This window comes from Acipenser ruthenus, chromosome 20 (genome assembly GCF_902713425.1).
Source record: "Acipenser ruthenus chromosome 20, fAciRut3.2 maternal haplotype, whole genome shotgun sequence".
Lineage (NCBI taxonomy): Eukaryota > Metazoa > Chordata > Actinopteri > Acipenseriformes > Acipenseridae > Acipenser > Acipenser ruthenus.
In genome coordinates this window covers 29,852,774-29,870,647 of record NC_081208.1, presented here as the reverse complement: position 1 = coordinate 29,870,647, position 17,874 = coordinate 29,852,774, and the positions used below count along the sequence as shown (strand labels likewise).

The 17,874-nt window shown below is 40.2% G+C and overlaps 1 protein-coding gene across 3 annotated transcripts in view; it reads right to left on the bottom strand.

Moving 5' to 3' along the window:
• The window catches only part of LOC117963679 (guanine nucleotide-binding protein G(o) subunit alpha), a 74,673-nt gene extending 60,148 nt beyond the window's left edge, over positions 1-14,525 (bottom strand). For 2 of the 3 annotated variants that reach the window (XM_058993885.1, XM_058993884.1), the window contains exons 1-2: positions 14,080-14,525; positions 13,768-13,810 (exon numbers count right to left, since the gene is read on the bottom strand). In XM_058993885.1, coding sequence (XP_058849868.1) covers positions 13,768-13,810; positions 14,080-14,197 — 161 coding nt within the window. In that variant the 5' untranslated portion in view covers positions 14,198-14,525. The remainder of the gene's footprint in view (positions 1-13,767; positions 13,811-14,079) is intronic. The other variant, XM_058993883.1, reaches the window with a different exon arrangement.
• Positions 14,526-17,874: the final 3,349 nt, after the last annotated feature.

Here is a 17,874-nt window from a genome sequence, read left to right as displayed (position 1 = left end):
TGGATTCTGCCAAATGTTTTCAATAAAGGACCTTAAAAAGTAAAAGAAAGTCAAAACCATTGTCTAATTTTGTATTCTTTTTAGTATGACTGACTATCCTGTGGCTGAATAACGCTGAAGATCATCACAGCACAAACACACAGCAGTGTAAAGCTTAGAAGTCTTTTAAAAAAGAAAATTCATAGAAAACAAAGAATCATCCTAAAATGGCATTCAAGCAATTTTCTAAGGTTAACGTTAAAGCCTCTGTGATTTGTCACTGATGCAGCACAGCTTTTATTAAAACTATAAAAGGAGGTTTGTGACCCAACAACCTCAACCGAATGTATTCAGAAGAGCCTTTCTGATATTTAGTAATGATGGTTTAAAAAATTAGCTTATATATATATATATATATTGAATTTGCTACCATTATTTTCATTTCTTTCTCATCATATTAGATACCTTACAGGGCTAGAAGAAAAACGCAGTGGCACCCAACAGGTAACCCATCACTGACCTGCTGCCGACACAGGTGAGAATTATTGCTGAGTTAGTTAGGTGTGATCAGCCTTGACACCCACCCTGGCTCCATTAATACAGAGCTGTTCTGGGCAGAGCCCTGGTCCTCAGCCACATGTTTGTCTTCTAACTCCATGGATCAATAATCACTTTCTCCAGCTATCTATCTGCAGGCATCCTCAAGGCACTTGTGTCATTTTACTTTCCAGCACAATGAAATGGCTTTGAAGAATGTCAGGTATAACACTGTCATAAACCTTTCCCACAGCCAAAGGGATCATGTGAGTACAACTTTCAATCGTGTCAGTCAACAGATCGTTTTCATGGCAACGGCAATTCACCCATAAATTACAGAATCACGCACCGTCCCTTCTATTTGTGAATTCACCCCTTTGTCATCCCATAAAGTTAACAATTCTTTAACTTATTCCAGACTCCAATTATTTAATTGATTTAATAGTTTTTTTGTTTTTTATAAGGACATCAATGTATTTGGTTGTTTTGGAAATCGATGCAGTGAAGGTACGAAAGGAGGCATCGTCCCATCCTTGTTCAGTATGCCGTGCGTCATGTCCTCTCTTCAATTAAAACATCTTCTGCTGCTGATACACAAAACACTGCTCCAGCCAGACACTCAGGAGTGTAACCAAGGAGACGCAAAGACACAAGCAAACACAGAGGAGATAGAGAGCGTCATTATCCACACACTCCTTCAGCAGACCGCAGAGAACACAGTCCTATTCATTGGTTTTATATTATTATTTACTGTGAATGTGAGGGGCATGGTGTCCTCCTTTTAAGGCACTACTACAGTCACTGAGGATGGTTATAGAAACCGCGTGTATTTCACACAATCTAGCTCCCTAATCACTGCCCATTGTTGGCTGCAGATACAAACAAGGAGAGATTCTAATAACGCCTTCAATTGTTTAACACTGTTGCATTCAACAAATAATAATACACCTCTTTGCAAGCCAGCTGCCCAAGGTCTTCCTAGAATCTTTATTAAAGAGTGCTGGTAGAACAGTACTGGGGGGAAAAGAAACAAGAAAGAGAAAAATGACTTTTTTTTCTCTTTTTTCTTTTTTTTGTTTTTTGCAGCCTTTAAAAACTTGGCTTCTTCCTCCCAGTTATGCTTCGGAGAACAGCAGCTGTCAAGAAGAAGACAGGCTCTGCCGGCATTGTGCAGAGCACCACAGTGAGATCCAAGCACTCTCGCAGGACTCTCAGTCTCCCTGGAGTCATTCTCAGGACATTCTCATCCTCCCAGATTGGGATTACTACTAACCCTCCACTGACAGATCACCTTCCATCATAGGATACACACACAGATCAAAACATTCCTACCAACACTTTGCAGTGAGTGGAGGTTCACATGAATGCATAGCATAGCTGCACATATAAATAATTCAATAAAACAAATACATGTCTTTTTATCCTCTGTTCTGTGGGGACTAATTTTCCATGCAGCTTTTTTTTTAATTGCACTTAATATTTCAGGTGAAGGCTTAAGATAAAAAAAAGTCTTGACTGCTCATTCTGTACTGTGCTTTGGTCTCCTGTGTATGAGAGTCAGTAACTCTCTCAGTATGGGATGGATGGATGGGTCTTTTTAGCCTTCTTCAAAACTTGAATCTGCATCTAATTGTTTTTTAATTACACTAACAATATCCTTCTAGGCTATTAACAGTACGTCATTTTCTAGATATGCAATTCATAGCGTTTGTTAAATGTTGATTTTGAAATGTTACTAAATGTTAACCCAATAAAACATCCTGCATCATTGCTCTTGTATAACACCCTGCATCATTGCTCTTGCAGTAAAACACCCTGCATCATTGCTCTTGCAGTAAAACACCCTGCATCATTGCTCTTGCAGTATAACATCCTGCATCATTGCTCTTGCAGTATGACACCCTGCATCATTGCTCTTGCAGTAAAACACCCTGCACCATTGCTCTTACAGTAAAACACCCTGCATCATTGCTCTTGCAGTAAAACACCCTGCATCATTGCTCTTGCAGTATAACACCCTGCATCATTGCTCTTGTATAACACCCTGCATCATTGCTCTTGCAGTAAAACACCATGCATTATTGCTCTTGAAGTAAAACACCATGCATCATTGCTCTTGCAGTATAACACCCTGCATCATTGCTCTTGTATAACACCCTGCATCATTGCTCTTGCAGTAAAACACCCTGCATCATTGCTCTTGCAGTATAACACCCTGCATCATTGCTCTTGTATAACACCCTGCATCATTGCTCTTGCAGTAAAACACCATGCATTATTGCTCTTGAAGTAAAACACCATGCATTATTGCTCTTACAGTAAAACACCCTGCATTATTGCTCTTGCAGTAAAACACCATGCATCATTGCTCTTGCAGTAAAACACCCTGCATCATTGCTCTTGCAGTAAAACACGCTGCATCATTGCTCTTGCAGGGGAGTGTCCTCCTCCTCCTGTCAGGGAGTAGTTTGATTGCATAGCGCTGTGAAGAAGTAGGGAAATAAAGCAGGCCACAAAGCAGCGCTGTATTTTTTGGATTGAATCTGCCCTGCAGGTCATAAATTCCTTTATTGGAAATCAATGCGAAAGAAGCAGCCAACTCCCTTTCTATCGCCTTACCACCAATCCGAGCCTGGGGCCAGACCTCCACATGGAGACTCTTTCACTTGTCAGGGAATTGCATTCGGAAAATTCATTTACTTCATTCGCTCCAGTGTCATTCTACCAAGAACACCCCCCTGAGATGATCTTGGTTTTCAAACTCTCCTGGGCTCACGTAAGTACTAAGCCGGGCTATATAGCAGCTGCACCACAAAAGTCCCACAAACACAGCTGTCATATAACACAGTAATACAGATTAAGGGTTAAACATGCACAAGGGCATATCATAAAGAGTTTGCTACACATTCATATATTAGGAACTCGCCTTGGTGTGTTAATTCACACAGAAATACAGACGTTCCTGACCAACACGTCAGCAAAACATTCAAATATTTAGAAGACCTTCATTTGTATTTCCTTTTAAATTCACTAAAATATGACTTTAAATAACTGGAAGCTCCTCTGAGCACTAAATTGTAGCATTGAAATGAGCGTGGTAACCTAATGAGCTGCCCAAGCACTGCAAAGGAACAGTATATTAATCACACTGGTGGTTTACCAAATTACAGGATTTGGGAGCAGAGGCACACAACACAGCTGGATCTATAAACTGGGCCACATAGGACAAGATTCATATATACCAAGGGTCAAGTGCTCTGCTGAAAACAAAAACAAAAAAATCAACATAACACATTAAAAAAAACAGTAGCTTTTACAAAATGTGGTGTCAAAAAGCTTCTCACTAATATCAGCTCAACTGAAATAGATTTCGGAGCACAGTGATGTTGAATACTAATGAGGTTTCTTTGCAAGAACTCCGCCACATTAACCCTTTCCTTGAAGTGCCTTTGTAATGTGACTGCAACGATGGCTGTCATCCATTTCAACACCATGATTGAAAAAGGCCATTTTAAAGCTGTCTTACCAAGACGTTCAATTCTGACACTGAATTATTAGTCCTGGGTAAATGTTTAGTCTTCTGCTTTAACAGGAACCAGACATGTTGCTCAGTTTGTTTACATTACACATTATAGTTTCAGCTATAGACACACACGCTTCCTCCCTCCCTCCCTAATGCTTTCTGACCCTTCTCTTACTCAGGTAGTACACTAAACAACCAGCAGTGGGAGGGTAGCAATACAATACTGCATTTAAACACTGTTCAAGCTCACAGAAGCCAAACAAGAAACACACACACACACACACAATGACACACACACTGACACACACACACACACACACACACACTGACACACACACACACACACACACACACTGACACACACACTGACACACACACACACACACACACACACACACACATGCACACACACTGACACACACAGACAGACACACACACACACACACACACACATACTGACATTATCAACACAGGGCTCTTGATCATGTCTCGAGTACAGCACCCTCAACTTTGTCTCAGATTTTATCTACTCTGAAGATCATTATCTCCTCTTACAGCCTATGCACCCTGTGTAGTTCAGGGATGGAAATAAGACTCGGATTGCACAGAAGCTTCATCCATTCCAGGTTTTACTATGAGCCTGATTGGCCACAGTGTATGAGTAACAAGCTCAGGTGTGTCTGATTAAACTCATAGTTAAACCCGGAAACAGTTCACACTGCTATGCAACAGGAGTCTATGCTTTGGTTAGAGGAACGGGTAGCACTGTAAATGCTCGTGTCACAATAGCCTGTGATTCAATGACTCCCTTCAGAACAAAGCTGCCTCGGAGCACAAAAGGCCCTGTTGCTCTTAGTGCCAAGCAGCGATTGCCCCGCCGGTTCCAATAATACCGTCATTTCACTAAGGGATGATACTGGGTACTGATGCCATGGCTTCTGTCTTTGTCTATGAGACTCTCTCTGTTCCCAGATCACACCTACATTCTGCAGCTCCCTGCTACCCTGACACAAACACTCACATCCCAGCCCTGTATGAAAGGCAGTTAAAACGACTCATTGCATTGGTTGCTTTTCCACAGTGCATCAGCAAAGTAAATGCTTAGGGAAAAAAAAAAAAAAAAACACAAACAGATTGTGATATACTCAGTAACTTGGGCTGGTTAGCATGTTTCATTACAATTTCATCACAATTGTGTGGAAATGCTAAAAGAACGTTTCATCTAGAATAGTTTTTCTATGTCTTTAAAATCTGCCATACTAACATCCTGCCACACTGATAAACTGATGTACAGCCTCAATAAAGCCACAGATTCTGATAACTGGATTTGTGTCACATAGCACCAGCAAACACACAACCACTTGCAATACTGCGAGTGGCTGTTACTGGGACAGGAGCCCCTAGACTGGTAACACCAAAGCTGAAGTGTCATTATTGTAGGAGATGTTACAGATAAGCAGGTACTGTTTCTTCAAACGCAACCATGGAACCCCCCCGGATTGCCTAAGAATAGTTTCTCAGATGTGCACAATGATAATCTGTGGCCATAAATTGCAATCAGGATATTTAATAGAACACAGATGTGTGTTCCTCAGTTGTTGGCACTAAATCGTGGAATGGACTCCTTCTGTCTAGGATCCTGGAAGATTACAAATACAGTCTATCCCACTTAAGTGTATATCATTTAGGTCAGGGGTGTCCAGTCATGGTCCTGGAAGGCCATTCCACTTGAGGTTTAACAGGTAACATGAGATAATTCACTGCTTCAGGGTCTGGATGAACATGGTCAACTGGCTGTGACCTACAGACTTACTGGAGCAATCTAGGTAAAGTACCTTGCTCAAGGGTACAGCAGCAGTGTTCTCCACCTGGGATTGAACCCACAACCCTCCGGTCAAGAGTCCAAAGCCCTAACCACTACTCCACACTGAATGAAAGCAAGACAGATGATTCCAAAATGAGATTCCAGCAAAAGTTGCTTCTGAAAAGACTCCTCGTGGTTGATTGTGGACTCCAGTGAACAGCGTGATGCAGAATCAATCCTTGCTGGAATATTAAGCATGGCACAGCCAACTCCACAGAACCATAGAGAACACACATAACAGCACAGTGTACAGGCTGTTGCATTGTGTTATGGTCCACTTGGTATTAGTGCTTGCTCTATTGAGATGTGCCTGTGCTGGCCCTGCGGGCACAAAGTGAATAAACTAAACCAAAACATAGATGATGTAACGCATTGCATTTGAAAAGTACTCATGGATCTTTAACAGCTGTCTCTCCACACACCCAGTCATGGCTCCTGCTCTCTGCTGGTTTAAACTGGTGTCGTTTGAGTTGTCCTATCAAACGCTGAATCACTGCTACTAGCTACTACCAGCTAAATAAGTCCGAGCAGCGTAGTCTGCCCACTTTCCATTAACGTTACCAGTCGTTGCTGATTAACAGATGTTACGAATGAGATGATTACACCCTGCCTAATATCATTCTTCATTAATTAAAACCGGTCTCAAGTAATGCAGCTGTGAATCTATAAGCTGCCACCACCTTAGTAGTCAAGTCTTTTCCAGAAGGGATCTGCTACTTTGTTTCAGCAGGCAAAGAAAAACAAAACCGTCACAGAGCCTTTTTTATTTTTTAATTTTGATCCCAGCCCTGAAATTCCAGTTTCATCAGCTACATTTATTTAGCCAGCACCTTCATCTTCATCGAAATCCTTGAGACTCTGACACTTGCAGTTCAGCTCCACGCCACCACGTTCTCAAGCTACTGTTCCAATGGGAAAAGGGAAACAGTAAACTGTGAGTTAATCTTCCTGTTGCTTCTAGAGTCAAGAACAGCTATGTATTCTGAAACAGAACAGAGGCGTAGGAAAATGGATATTCTACTGGTTTGAAAGGAATTTTACGTTTTCTTTAATTACAGATTTCCTTTATAGTATCATGTCAAGGAGTCTATCATTTTAAAAGCCTTCTCTCTTCGACGATGGATGCCTTTTTGATGCGAAAAACGCAACGAGACAGACAGCGCTCTTAAAATGACTAGAGGCAGCCCTGGTGAACACGTGCATAAAGACGAAACAAAGCAAACTCTTAAGCAAGTAAAACATCAGTGCCTTAAACTTTTCAAACAAGGCTGTAAATTCATGTACATTCCAGTGGCATGGCTGTTACTCGATACTAAGAAACCACAGACCATGGAATCTGACTTCTGTATACACGCGTATAGGAATATGCCCCAGTCGGACTAAATAGAAAGTACTTTAATAACTCCATATCAGGCAGCTGGATCTCAACCACTCCCCTTGAGATCTCTGTGAAGTGAACCACCCTTCTCCTTCGAATGTAAGGACTAAAATAACTTTGAAGTTACACCTAAACATACAGCAGAGAAGCAGCTCTGAAGACAAGCTGATCTGGACACAGGGTTACAGTATGAAAAATTCTAGATAATCAAATCATTGGCGTAAGACTGTTGACCTTATTATAACAGACCGCTGCAATGCAAAGCCAATCAGAAACTATATTTAGTTCCTTTTTTATGCATTTTTTTAATTCATTATTAATAGCGCCGGCCCAGGTTTTCTATATGATTACATTATGCTCTTGATAAACAGGTCATAAAGAGGTGCCATGCAGAGAGGGTGGTGGAGACTGGAGGGGCTGGGAAATCTCATACTACCCCATTACAAACAGCCTGTCTCAGAGCTCAACGCCCACAGGCTGCTTTTACTGTGGACTTGCTTCAGCAGAGAGAAAGCAAGCCTTCCACACCGAGTGAGTGCCAGAGAGGCAGCCCTCGAAACCAGTGCCATCATCTCCATTGATTCCCATGCTGTAGCCTGGAGAGCACAAGCAGTGGCTCTGTATGGGACGGCATGCCTTGAGCCAGCCCTGCCTGTGCGAGGGAGTGCACTGTGCCAATGAAGCCCCTGTGTGTGCTGCTTTGTGATGTAGTTGCCCACACAATAGCGAATTCTGTAGTGCTACAACATGCGGGGCGTCACTTTCAAATTGTCAGCTGCAAAATCATATTCTCTGAAATGGACCATCTCATGAATTGCTTAATGTACATATGCTATAAAATGGCCACAAATCATGAACAGCAAATTCCAATTGAATATCATTGTTGATAGATAGATAGATAGATAGATAGATAGATAGATAGATAGATAGATAGATAGATAGGATATCTAAAAACGTGTTGATCCCGATTTTCCCAAATGAACGTCAACTGCAATGCAATGGTTCAGTACACAAATGCTATGGTAGCTGTATTGGTACGGTACAAACAACGTCTTGTTTTTTTTTTTAAGATGCTTTAAAAGCCTAAACCCTCTGGGGTCTCAACAAATAAGATCTTCTTAACACATACACTTTGACAAAAGTAAAAAGACCATCCTATGATGGCAGACACACTGTTCTGTACTGTAGGTATTCCCCCAAAGGGCTGTAGCCTCTTTCTCCTAGCTTTTTATAACAAGTAAGCAACAAAATAAGGGCAACTTTTGACAGCTTCCAATCATGGCTTATGAGAATTCTACAAAAGCAGTTGTTTTTTTGTTTGTTCGTTTTTTGTTTATTTTTTTTGCAGATGGCATTTGATGGTTCGTTTCTCTTATGTAACTATAAGCAGCTATGCTTTCTATGAGGGACCTCTCTTGTAATTGCACTTTGTATGTCGATTAAAAACAAATACCAAACCTTTGAAATCAGAATAAAAGAGCTGTGGTGTTGCTGGAAGCTCAGACATATGTATAAACCAGACCGTGGCATGAAATTACTGATACATTTCCAGTGCCCCAAATCTGTAAGACCGCTGAGATTGAGGGACAACAGAAAAGTGCACATGAATTAGTGACTGTAGGGGATACAAAATGAACATACTTGAATTGTGCCAAAATGCAGGGGTGCAACGCAAGTGTAAATAACAACAAACTTTGCATTGCTACATAACAATGTGAAATATTGTATTAGAAATGTGTAAGAAACCCAAAAGCAAACAGAACAAAGCATTCAATGAACGGAAAAGCTGCTACAAAATGCAGTGGTATAGATATACAAAAAACATAGATAGCACTCGCATCACAGGACTCATATTATCTACTCTACTGAGAAATGCTTTACAAACAATTCTTGCTGTTGTACATATCTCACTTGAGGAGGGAGGGGAGGGCGCTGGGAGAGCAAGCTCATCAAGATCCATTTCCACAACAGGATTAAGAGCAGTACAATTCACATCCCACTTGCAGTAACCAGCACGTCTCCCAGGATCTTTTACAATACAGCACCTTATTCATCTTGCACAGCAAAGCTCATGCATGAGCATCGACAGGCACTTAGTGTAGGAGACAAAAAACAACCACAAGTACGTCAGATCAAGTGAGTGACTTTAAGGTCTGGAGATCTATGATAAGGGTTCATGTCTGCTAAGTGCTAAGTGCAAGAAGATCTTAGAAAGTGAGAGCGGTTTTAGACACACTGTGGGAAATATATTCACATACTTGCCAAATGCAACAAGAAGGTATGTACGTATTGCATCTCCACATGCACATACAGCACACATTAAAACTGTTTTCCAAATAGACCTACAAAACAAGCTAATAAGCTTTAATGCTTGTATGTAACCTTTTTGGCTAAAAGAGACTGATCAGCAGGGAGTTGGTAAAGACTGGAGCCACACAAAAAATGAAATATCACTATGAAAAAGCTGGCTTAACCCTCGAGGTCCCGCTGTACCTATGTTAGCATGTGCCGTCGGAAATCACGTTGGAACCTCACGGGACTCCTAGGTCCCAGTCTGAGGTCAGGTAGAAATATATGTGACAAATATTTTTGTCCTGCTCTCATGTAGACTCGATAAGGCATTCCTTCTTCACCTCGACAAAAATAATTCCGTTCTGAAAGACTTAAAAGCTCTACTGAGACAGCGCTAAGACAGGCTGCATGTCGACTGTACTTTGCATCTACCTGAGAATACAGATTGTACTTTGCATCAACCTGAGAATACAGATTGTACTTTGCATCAACCTGAGAATACAGATTGTACTTTACATATACCTGAGAATACAGATTGTACTTTTGTCAATTCCTTCAGACATCCCACCTATCAGTCCACCAGAATACCAAATGGGGGACTGTGTACCTAAGTGGAAAGATGTAGAGCTACGAATCCTGTGGAAATTGATGAAAGAGGCATGGGAAAAACAGGTTGTACCAAGAGCATGGCGCTGAGCAGGTGGAGTCCCAGCAATGTTACATGTTATTTAGACAATGCTTTTTTGATGATTAAAATCCAGTTTAATATGCATGAAGAATAGCAACAATACTACCGTCTGCACCAGTTCCTTGAATATAACGAAAACCAACTCTGAAAAAGTATCCTTTAAATAGCTCCTGAGTTTGTGAAGGGGCCCAGTGTGTGACCCACAGTGCTGGGGTGCAGCACTAGAGTCCTGTCTTAAACAGTAGTTTTCCAGGTCATTCTATAATAAAATAACGGGTGGTTCCGCAATGACTTCTCTGGAACTCTGGAACTTTATATTGGTTCTGTAAAGAACTATTGTTATATACTGAACAATAGAGGGTTCTAGACTCCAGTAGAGTTGAAATGTGAAACCCAAAGGGGATTTAAATAGAATCATTAAGGATTCTATAACTCTGTGCATCTTATTTTGACCTCCCCCCCCCACCCCCACAAAAAAGTCAAAACATATACATATATATATATGGGGGGGAGTCTAACAGTACTACAAATAGGTTAGGCAAAATCAATACCAATGATCTCGATCACATTAGGTGTTCCATTCATGTCTGTGGCGATATCTTTTGAAAGCGAGCCCCATATTGCACTTTTTAACTATTAGACAAAATGTTTATAGAATACTTAACAACTGCTATTAGGACCATGTTGCATGATTTGTTTATTATTAATAGCGTTAGAATTAAACTATACCAGATCATGGTTTTATTTACAATAAAGGGAAAACATGTTTTTGCTGACTTTATAAGCATTGCACGACAGTATAGGTTACATTGTAAATAATTTAAAAAAACTGATTTGGTATAATTTATTGATAACGCTATTAATAATAAATGAATCCTGATTATAGCAGCAGTTTTTAAGTATTCTGTAAATATTTCGTCTGATAGTTAAAAAGTACAATGTGGGGCTGTCAGGTCTTGTTTTCAAAAGATATCGGCACGGACATTATCTACAAACCAATGGAATACCGTGTATGTATGTGTGTATGTATGTACTGTACACATGTATGTATGTGTGTTAGTTTAATAGACAGAATACATGCATGTCTCCAGTCATATGTGTTTTTTACGACCACGTCGCCGTAAGTTCTAGCCTAAATTGGAGATATTTATTACTGCCATGGCCTTATCTTTTTTCCTATTGATTCGCCGCATTGCCACTGTACTTTATGCATCCATGCATCCCTTCCTGCGAGGTCATCAGGCAATTGTTAAAACAAGTGAACAAATCTCATTCATAGCCCCAAGTATATAAAAGTCTAAAATATTTCCATAACTACAAATATTGAATTATCTAGGTAGCCTCTGTATGGTCGGCGTCACAGCCGCGGTCTGTTAAATTTCTGTTTCAAGGTGAGTTAAAGTCTTTCCTTAATTAAAATCGTCCTTTTCAAAGTGCAAATTAACTCTTGATAAATTATGATAATTAACACAGATTTTAAATTCCCTTGCAAACCAAAGAAATAGTCGCAAGAAGCCCTGCTCGTTAAGATATCAACATTAATTCGGAAATCACGTTAGCATGCTTATTTAATAACGAGACACTCACAACGACCTCTTGAAAATACCAAAATCAATGCTATTTGTTAATTAACACTGGAGTTATCACTTACGAATTTTTGAAAATCCTGCCCAATGTGGCTTCGTGTACGGTAGGTAATCCACTAGTTCAGTTTACAGAATCAGCTGTTTAAATTAAATTTGCATATAACACTTTTATTATAGGATAACGTCATCCGTGTTCTTAACGGTCACTTACTGGTGCACAGAGGTATACTAGACATCATTTTTAAAAACACACCCGAAATTGGTCTGTCGTTTACCCTTTGTCACTGATTCAACATGCTCGCTGGCTGACATCTGCTACCATCAACATCCTTCTTTCACCTATTTCACAGGTTACCATTTTCTTTAAATACCTATCCCAAATTAACACGCTGTTTTCCAGCAACACACACGCTGTGCACTTTGGGTTTCCGCCACTCTCGAGCAGCCCCTACCCTAACGCACAGGTAATCCGAACATACCCGAGCGCCTCCGAATGCAGTAGAAATCCGCTCCTTTTTTTTTTTCTTCTAGCCGAGCGTTTCCGACGGTAAACGATTGAGTGCAAAGTCTGCTGGGCGCTGTCCATCGACAAAACCGCCTGAAATCCACAGATTCGCCCAGAACTGACACCAGCACCGCGCTGTCACACCACAGACTCATTTACACTTGGTTTCACTGACAGGTGCCGAAAGTGGTGCTTTTTAATATATCCCGTCAAAAAAAAAAAGATTTTGCAGAATGTTACTGCTACCGAAAGACTCCAACAAGGGATTTTTTTTTTTTTTTTAACCAACAAGTCAATGCATTTATCTTGATTGTCTATAATGTATGTGTATGTCCTGACAATACAGACAGAATAATCAACCAATGAAAAATATATACGCGCCCTTTCGCTTTTACATTATTGCTTTTTTGTAGTTGTTGTTGTTTGTGCTTAGCAACCGATAATTAGTAACTAAGGGATGTATGGTCAAGGCTGCCACAGCAAATCAATCAATAAATAAAAACTGTCGTAAAAGCTTTCTTCCTATCTTAAAATCAAACGTCAAAATGCAATAAATAAATCATTTAAAAAACATTGCAAAAAAAAAAACCCCACACACACAGATTGAAAATGGCCGAATGTAGAGAAGGGTCTCCAAGGAACTGTTCATTTATCAATTCTATAAATTATATTACAGCAACAATACATGTTTTAATTGATGAAGATCACCAGCTAAATTCGTGATAGCATAATTGGGGGAGGGGAGAAAACTCTCTCTGAAATCCTTTTAAATGGTTTTTTTTTTAAATGGCATGGAGCCCTGCCTCATTTAAACCCATATTACTGACAGATATTTAATGAATGCCAGAGCGCAAACCCTGCCACCTATGCCAGGAGATCAAACATTGGAAAAAATGGAAAGAAATGGAAAGAGCTGAATGATAAAAGAAAGACATCGCAGCTAATTGGCAGAGCTGTCTTTTAATGGATCACTCTAGGGTTACATATGCACTGTTCATGTTCTACATATGGAGTACAGTGCAACACAAAAATGAATGCATAACGAGATTTATTATATATATATATATATATATATATATATATATATATATATATATATATATATATATATATATATATATATATATATACACACTCTGCATTTTCAGCACCAACGCTCGTGAACAGCACACTCGCGTAACCATAACGGGAACTCGGTCGATTTGCATCGAGTTGTTATTTCACAAACAGAAATCGATGTATAGAGCTTAGGTGAAAACCCGATCAGTGGGAAAGATCCTTGATAAATATGGCGGACATAGGCATTAACCATCCAATCTAGGATAGGAGGGGAGTGTGAGGGGGGGGGGGGGGGGGGAATCACAGCCAATACATTATTAAGAGCCGAATATAGGAGCTAAGCCCGATGCACTTACTTCATCTGCTTTACGATGGTGCTTTTCCCGGATTCGCCGGCCCCTGTTGGGATAAAACACAAAATAAAAAGCCGTGAGGGTTTACATTGTAAGGAGATGAAGGAGATTACAGGCGAAGGAGCAGCTGTGCTAATGCACGGAGGGACTGTGCTCTCCCGTCCAGACACACGGGCTGCTGACAAGGGGCTGAGATTTATTTTATTTTAATTTCTTTCAAATTGAACAAGGCTGTTGTTTTATGTATTTTTTTATTATTAAATAATTAAACAAACAACAATAATATATGCATATTGATCATAATAAAAGCCTTACCGAGCAGGAGCAGTTTGACATCTTTTGCAGCAGTGACTCCGTCTTCTTTGAGGTTTTTTTCGATCGCCTTGCTCCTTTCCATGGCAGCTCGTTCCTCTGCACTAAGTGTACATCCCATGGTTAGCAAAACCTCGGCTCTCACTCCAAATACACAAGATATGAAAACCAGCAATCGCCTTTCCTCTTTCTTTCTCTCTCTCTCGCGCGCTCTGTTCCTTCTTTTTCTTTCTTGTTTGCTTTCTTCTTTCGTCTTCTTTCGTGTTCTTCTCTTCTAATGCATCAAAAACTGACTCGGCTGCTGTTGGCACAGAGCTGGAGTGGACTGGGCTGGGCGAGCTCTCCGGGGAAGGTTTGCTTAAGTGTTCGGGCTGGGGGTGTCTAATGGGCGGCGGCGGTGGCTGCGAGCGATCGCATCGTTCGGCTGATCACAATGGAGAGGAGAGAGGGAGAGTGCGCCAGGATCTGCACTCACTGACGTCAGGAGCGGAGCGAGGGAGCGTGCTCCAGTCAGCGCTCTTGTTAGCCGAACACAATTTACATACAGACAGATAAGAGACGAGTGTTTTGTGTGGTTATTTATTTATTTATTGATTTATTTATTTATTTGCAATAGGCTCTCCGTTATTTGGAATTGATTCCGTAATCATCACCCATTTCTATGCTTAAAAAATAAAAAAAAACACTGTTTAAAAGTTACACACAGTAGCAATCAAGTAGTATACTGTGCCACCTAAAGCCGAGATACGGTGCTACATGGGGACCACGCGGCCGTGGCATATTCTCTCGTAAGGTGTGGCTGAGTCAGCCTTCATCAAGGTGTGCGCAATATTAGCCAATTCGTCTCTGCAATTTTACAGCAATTATACATTCAGTACAAACTCAGGTACAAAAAATACACATTAAACCCTTGCACGTTCCAAACGGACGAACCACTGAACTGGAGTTCCTTCTTGCAAAGATTGAACACAAACAGAAATGTAACTGTTGTATTGTTGTCTTGTTTAAAACGATCTTAAAATAACTCTCGAGTTAAACTTCTGTAAAAATGGCCCAATAGTGTATTGATCAAATAATTTAATATTTTACTAATTCAATCTTTGAAGCTCCGTTAACTCAGCAATGGGGTTGCAGAGTTTTCCAATATATCGACGTTGTATCAATTCCAAGAGAACATTATTACCGCACAAGTCGTGTTTAGATCTAGAGACCCTTATTCAAGTTTCCCGTGGTAAAAGCATAGAAAGTGTAATACAACACAATACATGGCAAAGCAGAGGTGCGCATTGTAAAGAATAACGAGGTATGGTAAAGAATATTATTAAAAAACAACAAACCTTTGTAAACTGTGATGAAGATAGTATAACCAAAGCACGGTGGAGCTACAAAAATACCGTGCACAAAACCCCGCGGTATTAAGCTTTTATAAGGGAACACACACACACAAACTAAGATCAATTAGAAAATCAAACATGGACATTTTAAACAAAGCGGGTAATGGAGACTTCTTATTTTAAACTGAACGGGTTCGTGCGCAGCCCTCGGTGTCACCGGTGACAGCCATCGCCCTATCCTGCCTGTAACCCCCCCCCCCCCCCCCCCCCCCCCCCCCCCCCCCCCCCCCCCGCATCCACCAGCTCAAGTGAAAGGAAAGACGGATTCATAGCTTATAATACAGTGCAGTAGATTCTCAAAGTAAAACCACCCTACAACTAAACTGTCTCTCTGCTGCATCTACGCACCACACCTGTCTGTCCAAATATCAGCGACACTTTCTTTTTTTTTATCCTTCCTTACCAATACATCTGATATGATATCTGATACCATATATTTATTTCCAATGCAAATAAAATGTACTTTGTACTTCATAGTGCTAGCAATAACAGTATACTGTTTGGCAGTGTTATTTTCCCCACCATAGATATTGGGAAACTTAATGAAAAACAGTTTCAATTATATCTTTTTGAATGTTTTATAATAATAATAATAATAATAATAATAATAATAATAATAATAATAATAATAATAATAATAATATCATCATCATTTTTTTTTTTTTTGTAATAATTGGAACTGGCTGCCTAATAAGAGTGCTCCGTTAGATTTGGTGAAAATGTGTTAAGCATTGTGCCAACGCAATATATTTTATTTCCCATAAATGAATAACCGGTGAGTTATCTTTTAGGCACCAAAAAATCATTAAAGTGAGTATTCATTTATTTTGCGGTTTGCAGCAATTACATTGACTTGTATTGTCGGCGAGTCTTTAAGTTTCAATTTGTTACTGTGCTGCAATGGGCAAAAAAAAAGGTCTGTCTTTTCCTCCTTGCGGTTCTCCTGCTCGCCTCATCCCAACAGCATGTATTACACAAGCAGACAGGAAGATCGAACTGCAGCGCAAGAAGCTATGCACTTTCTGCATATCTGTCTCTTAACAGCGCTTCTATGATATTGTAATGGGACATGGGAACTGCACAAGTTTCAAATCACTGGCCTCATTTATTTTAAAAGAGCTTACAACAAACTCAAAAGTTATTGTAGCTGAAACATGAATATACTGTTAGATGATTAATTCTTAATTTAAAGCCAGCGCACACTACCATTATATGGAAACCAAGCAGATTTGATCACCTGTCCATTTAGTAGATTATAATGCATCCAATCCTATCCACAGTGTATTACAACAAAGATTGATTTTAATTTCATCTCTGTTCTTTTAGTTAGGTCGACAAAGCAATCTAACCACCTGAAAACCTAACAAACACGCAACCTACCATGGTAAAGCATAGGTAAGCCTTATAAAAGTACATGGAAAGCCGAGGTTAGCTAGAGTAAAAGTATAGTATAACCATGGAAAAAGCATCGGGGAAAACTGCAAAATAACTGAGATAAACTCTTACAAGGGGTCTACAACAGGCAGTCTTATACAATGAGAAACTGTACATGAAATAATCCTCACTGCCACCCTTTAGCAAGTGTGGGGGACTGAACTATAGAACCGACTCCAGATTTGCTCAATCAATCAGAAAACAGTCAGAGACAGCTGATCACATTTTCAACCTCATTTAACATCAGATCAAATGACGTAGTGGATCCCTTCCTGGATATGTGTGAAGGCTGTCCTGTGAGTGAGGGGCTGCTTTAGAACCGTGTTAGCCACTCCAGCATTAGGCGGTAAGCTTTGTCTTCTGCTGGTATTATTATACAAAGTCATTTTGCTTGCATATACAGTAGTTAAGGTATTTGCATAGTGTACATAATTTTCATATCATTTTAATATAACACGTCAAACATGGCAATGCGTCTGTTTGTTACTGTCACTGAAATGCGATATCAGAACTCAGTTCTCTTGTACCAGTTCAGACACATTATTGGGCCCATGCACTCGGATTCCAGTAGGCTTTGCAGTTGTCATTATCGCTACACAATTGAATTTCTCACTCATCGGTACGATTTGCAGCTGTTAAGATCTTTTCTGGTCTCCGAATCAATCTGTCTCTCTTGCTCCCTCACTCGACACAGACCAGTGCTCCCTCTTCAGAAGATCTGGGGCTGAATCATATTGTAATGGAAACACACACACACACACACACACACACACACAGGCATATGCATCCTAATTAATCTCAACGGCTGGGGTTATCATAAGGATTGACATGGAAATGTAATTGTAATTATCCTAGAAGTGATTTTCTGCAGGATTTAACAGATTTTGTATTTTATTATATGCTGGCAATTGCATTGTTTGAATTGCGCTCCGTTTTAGTTTTGCTGCTAATCCAGGAACTGAACTGTGTG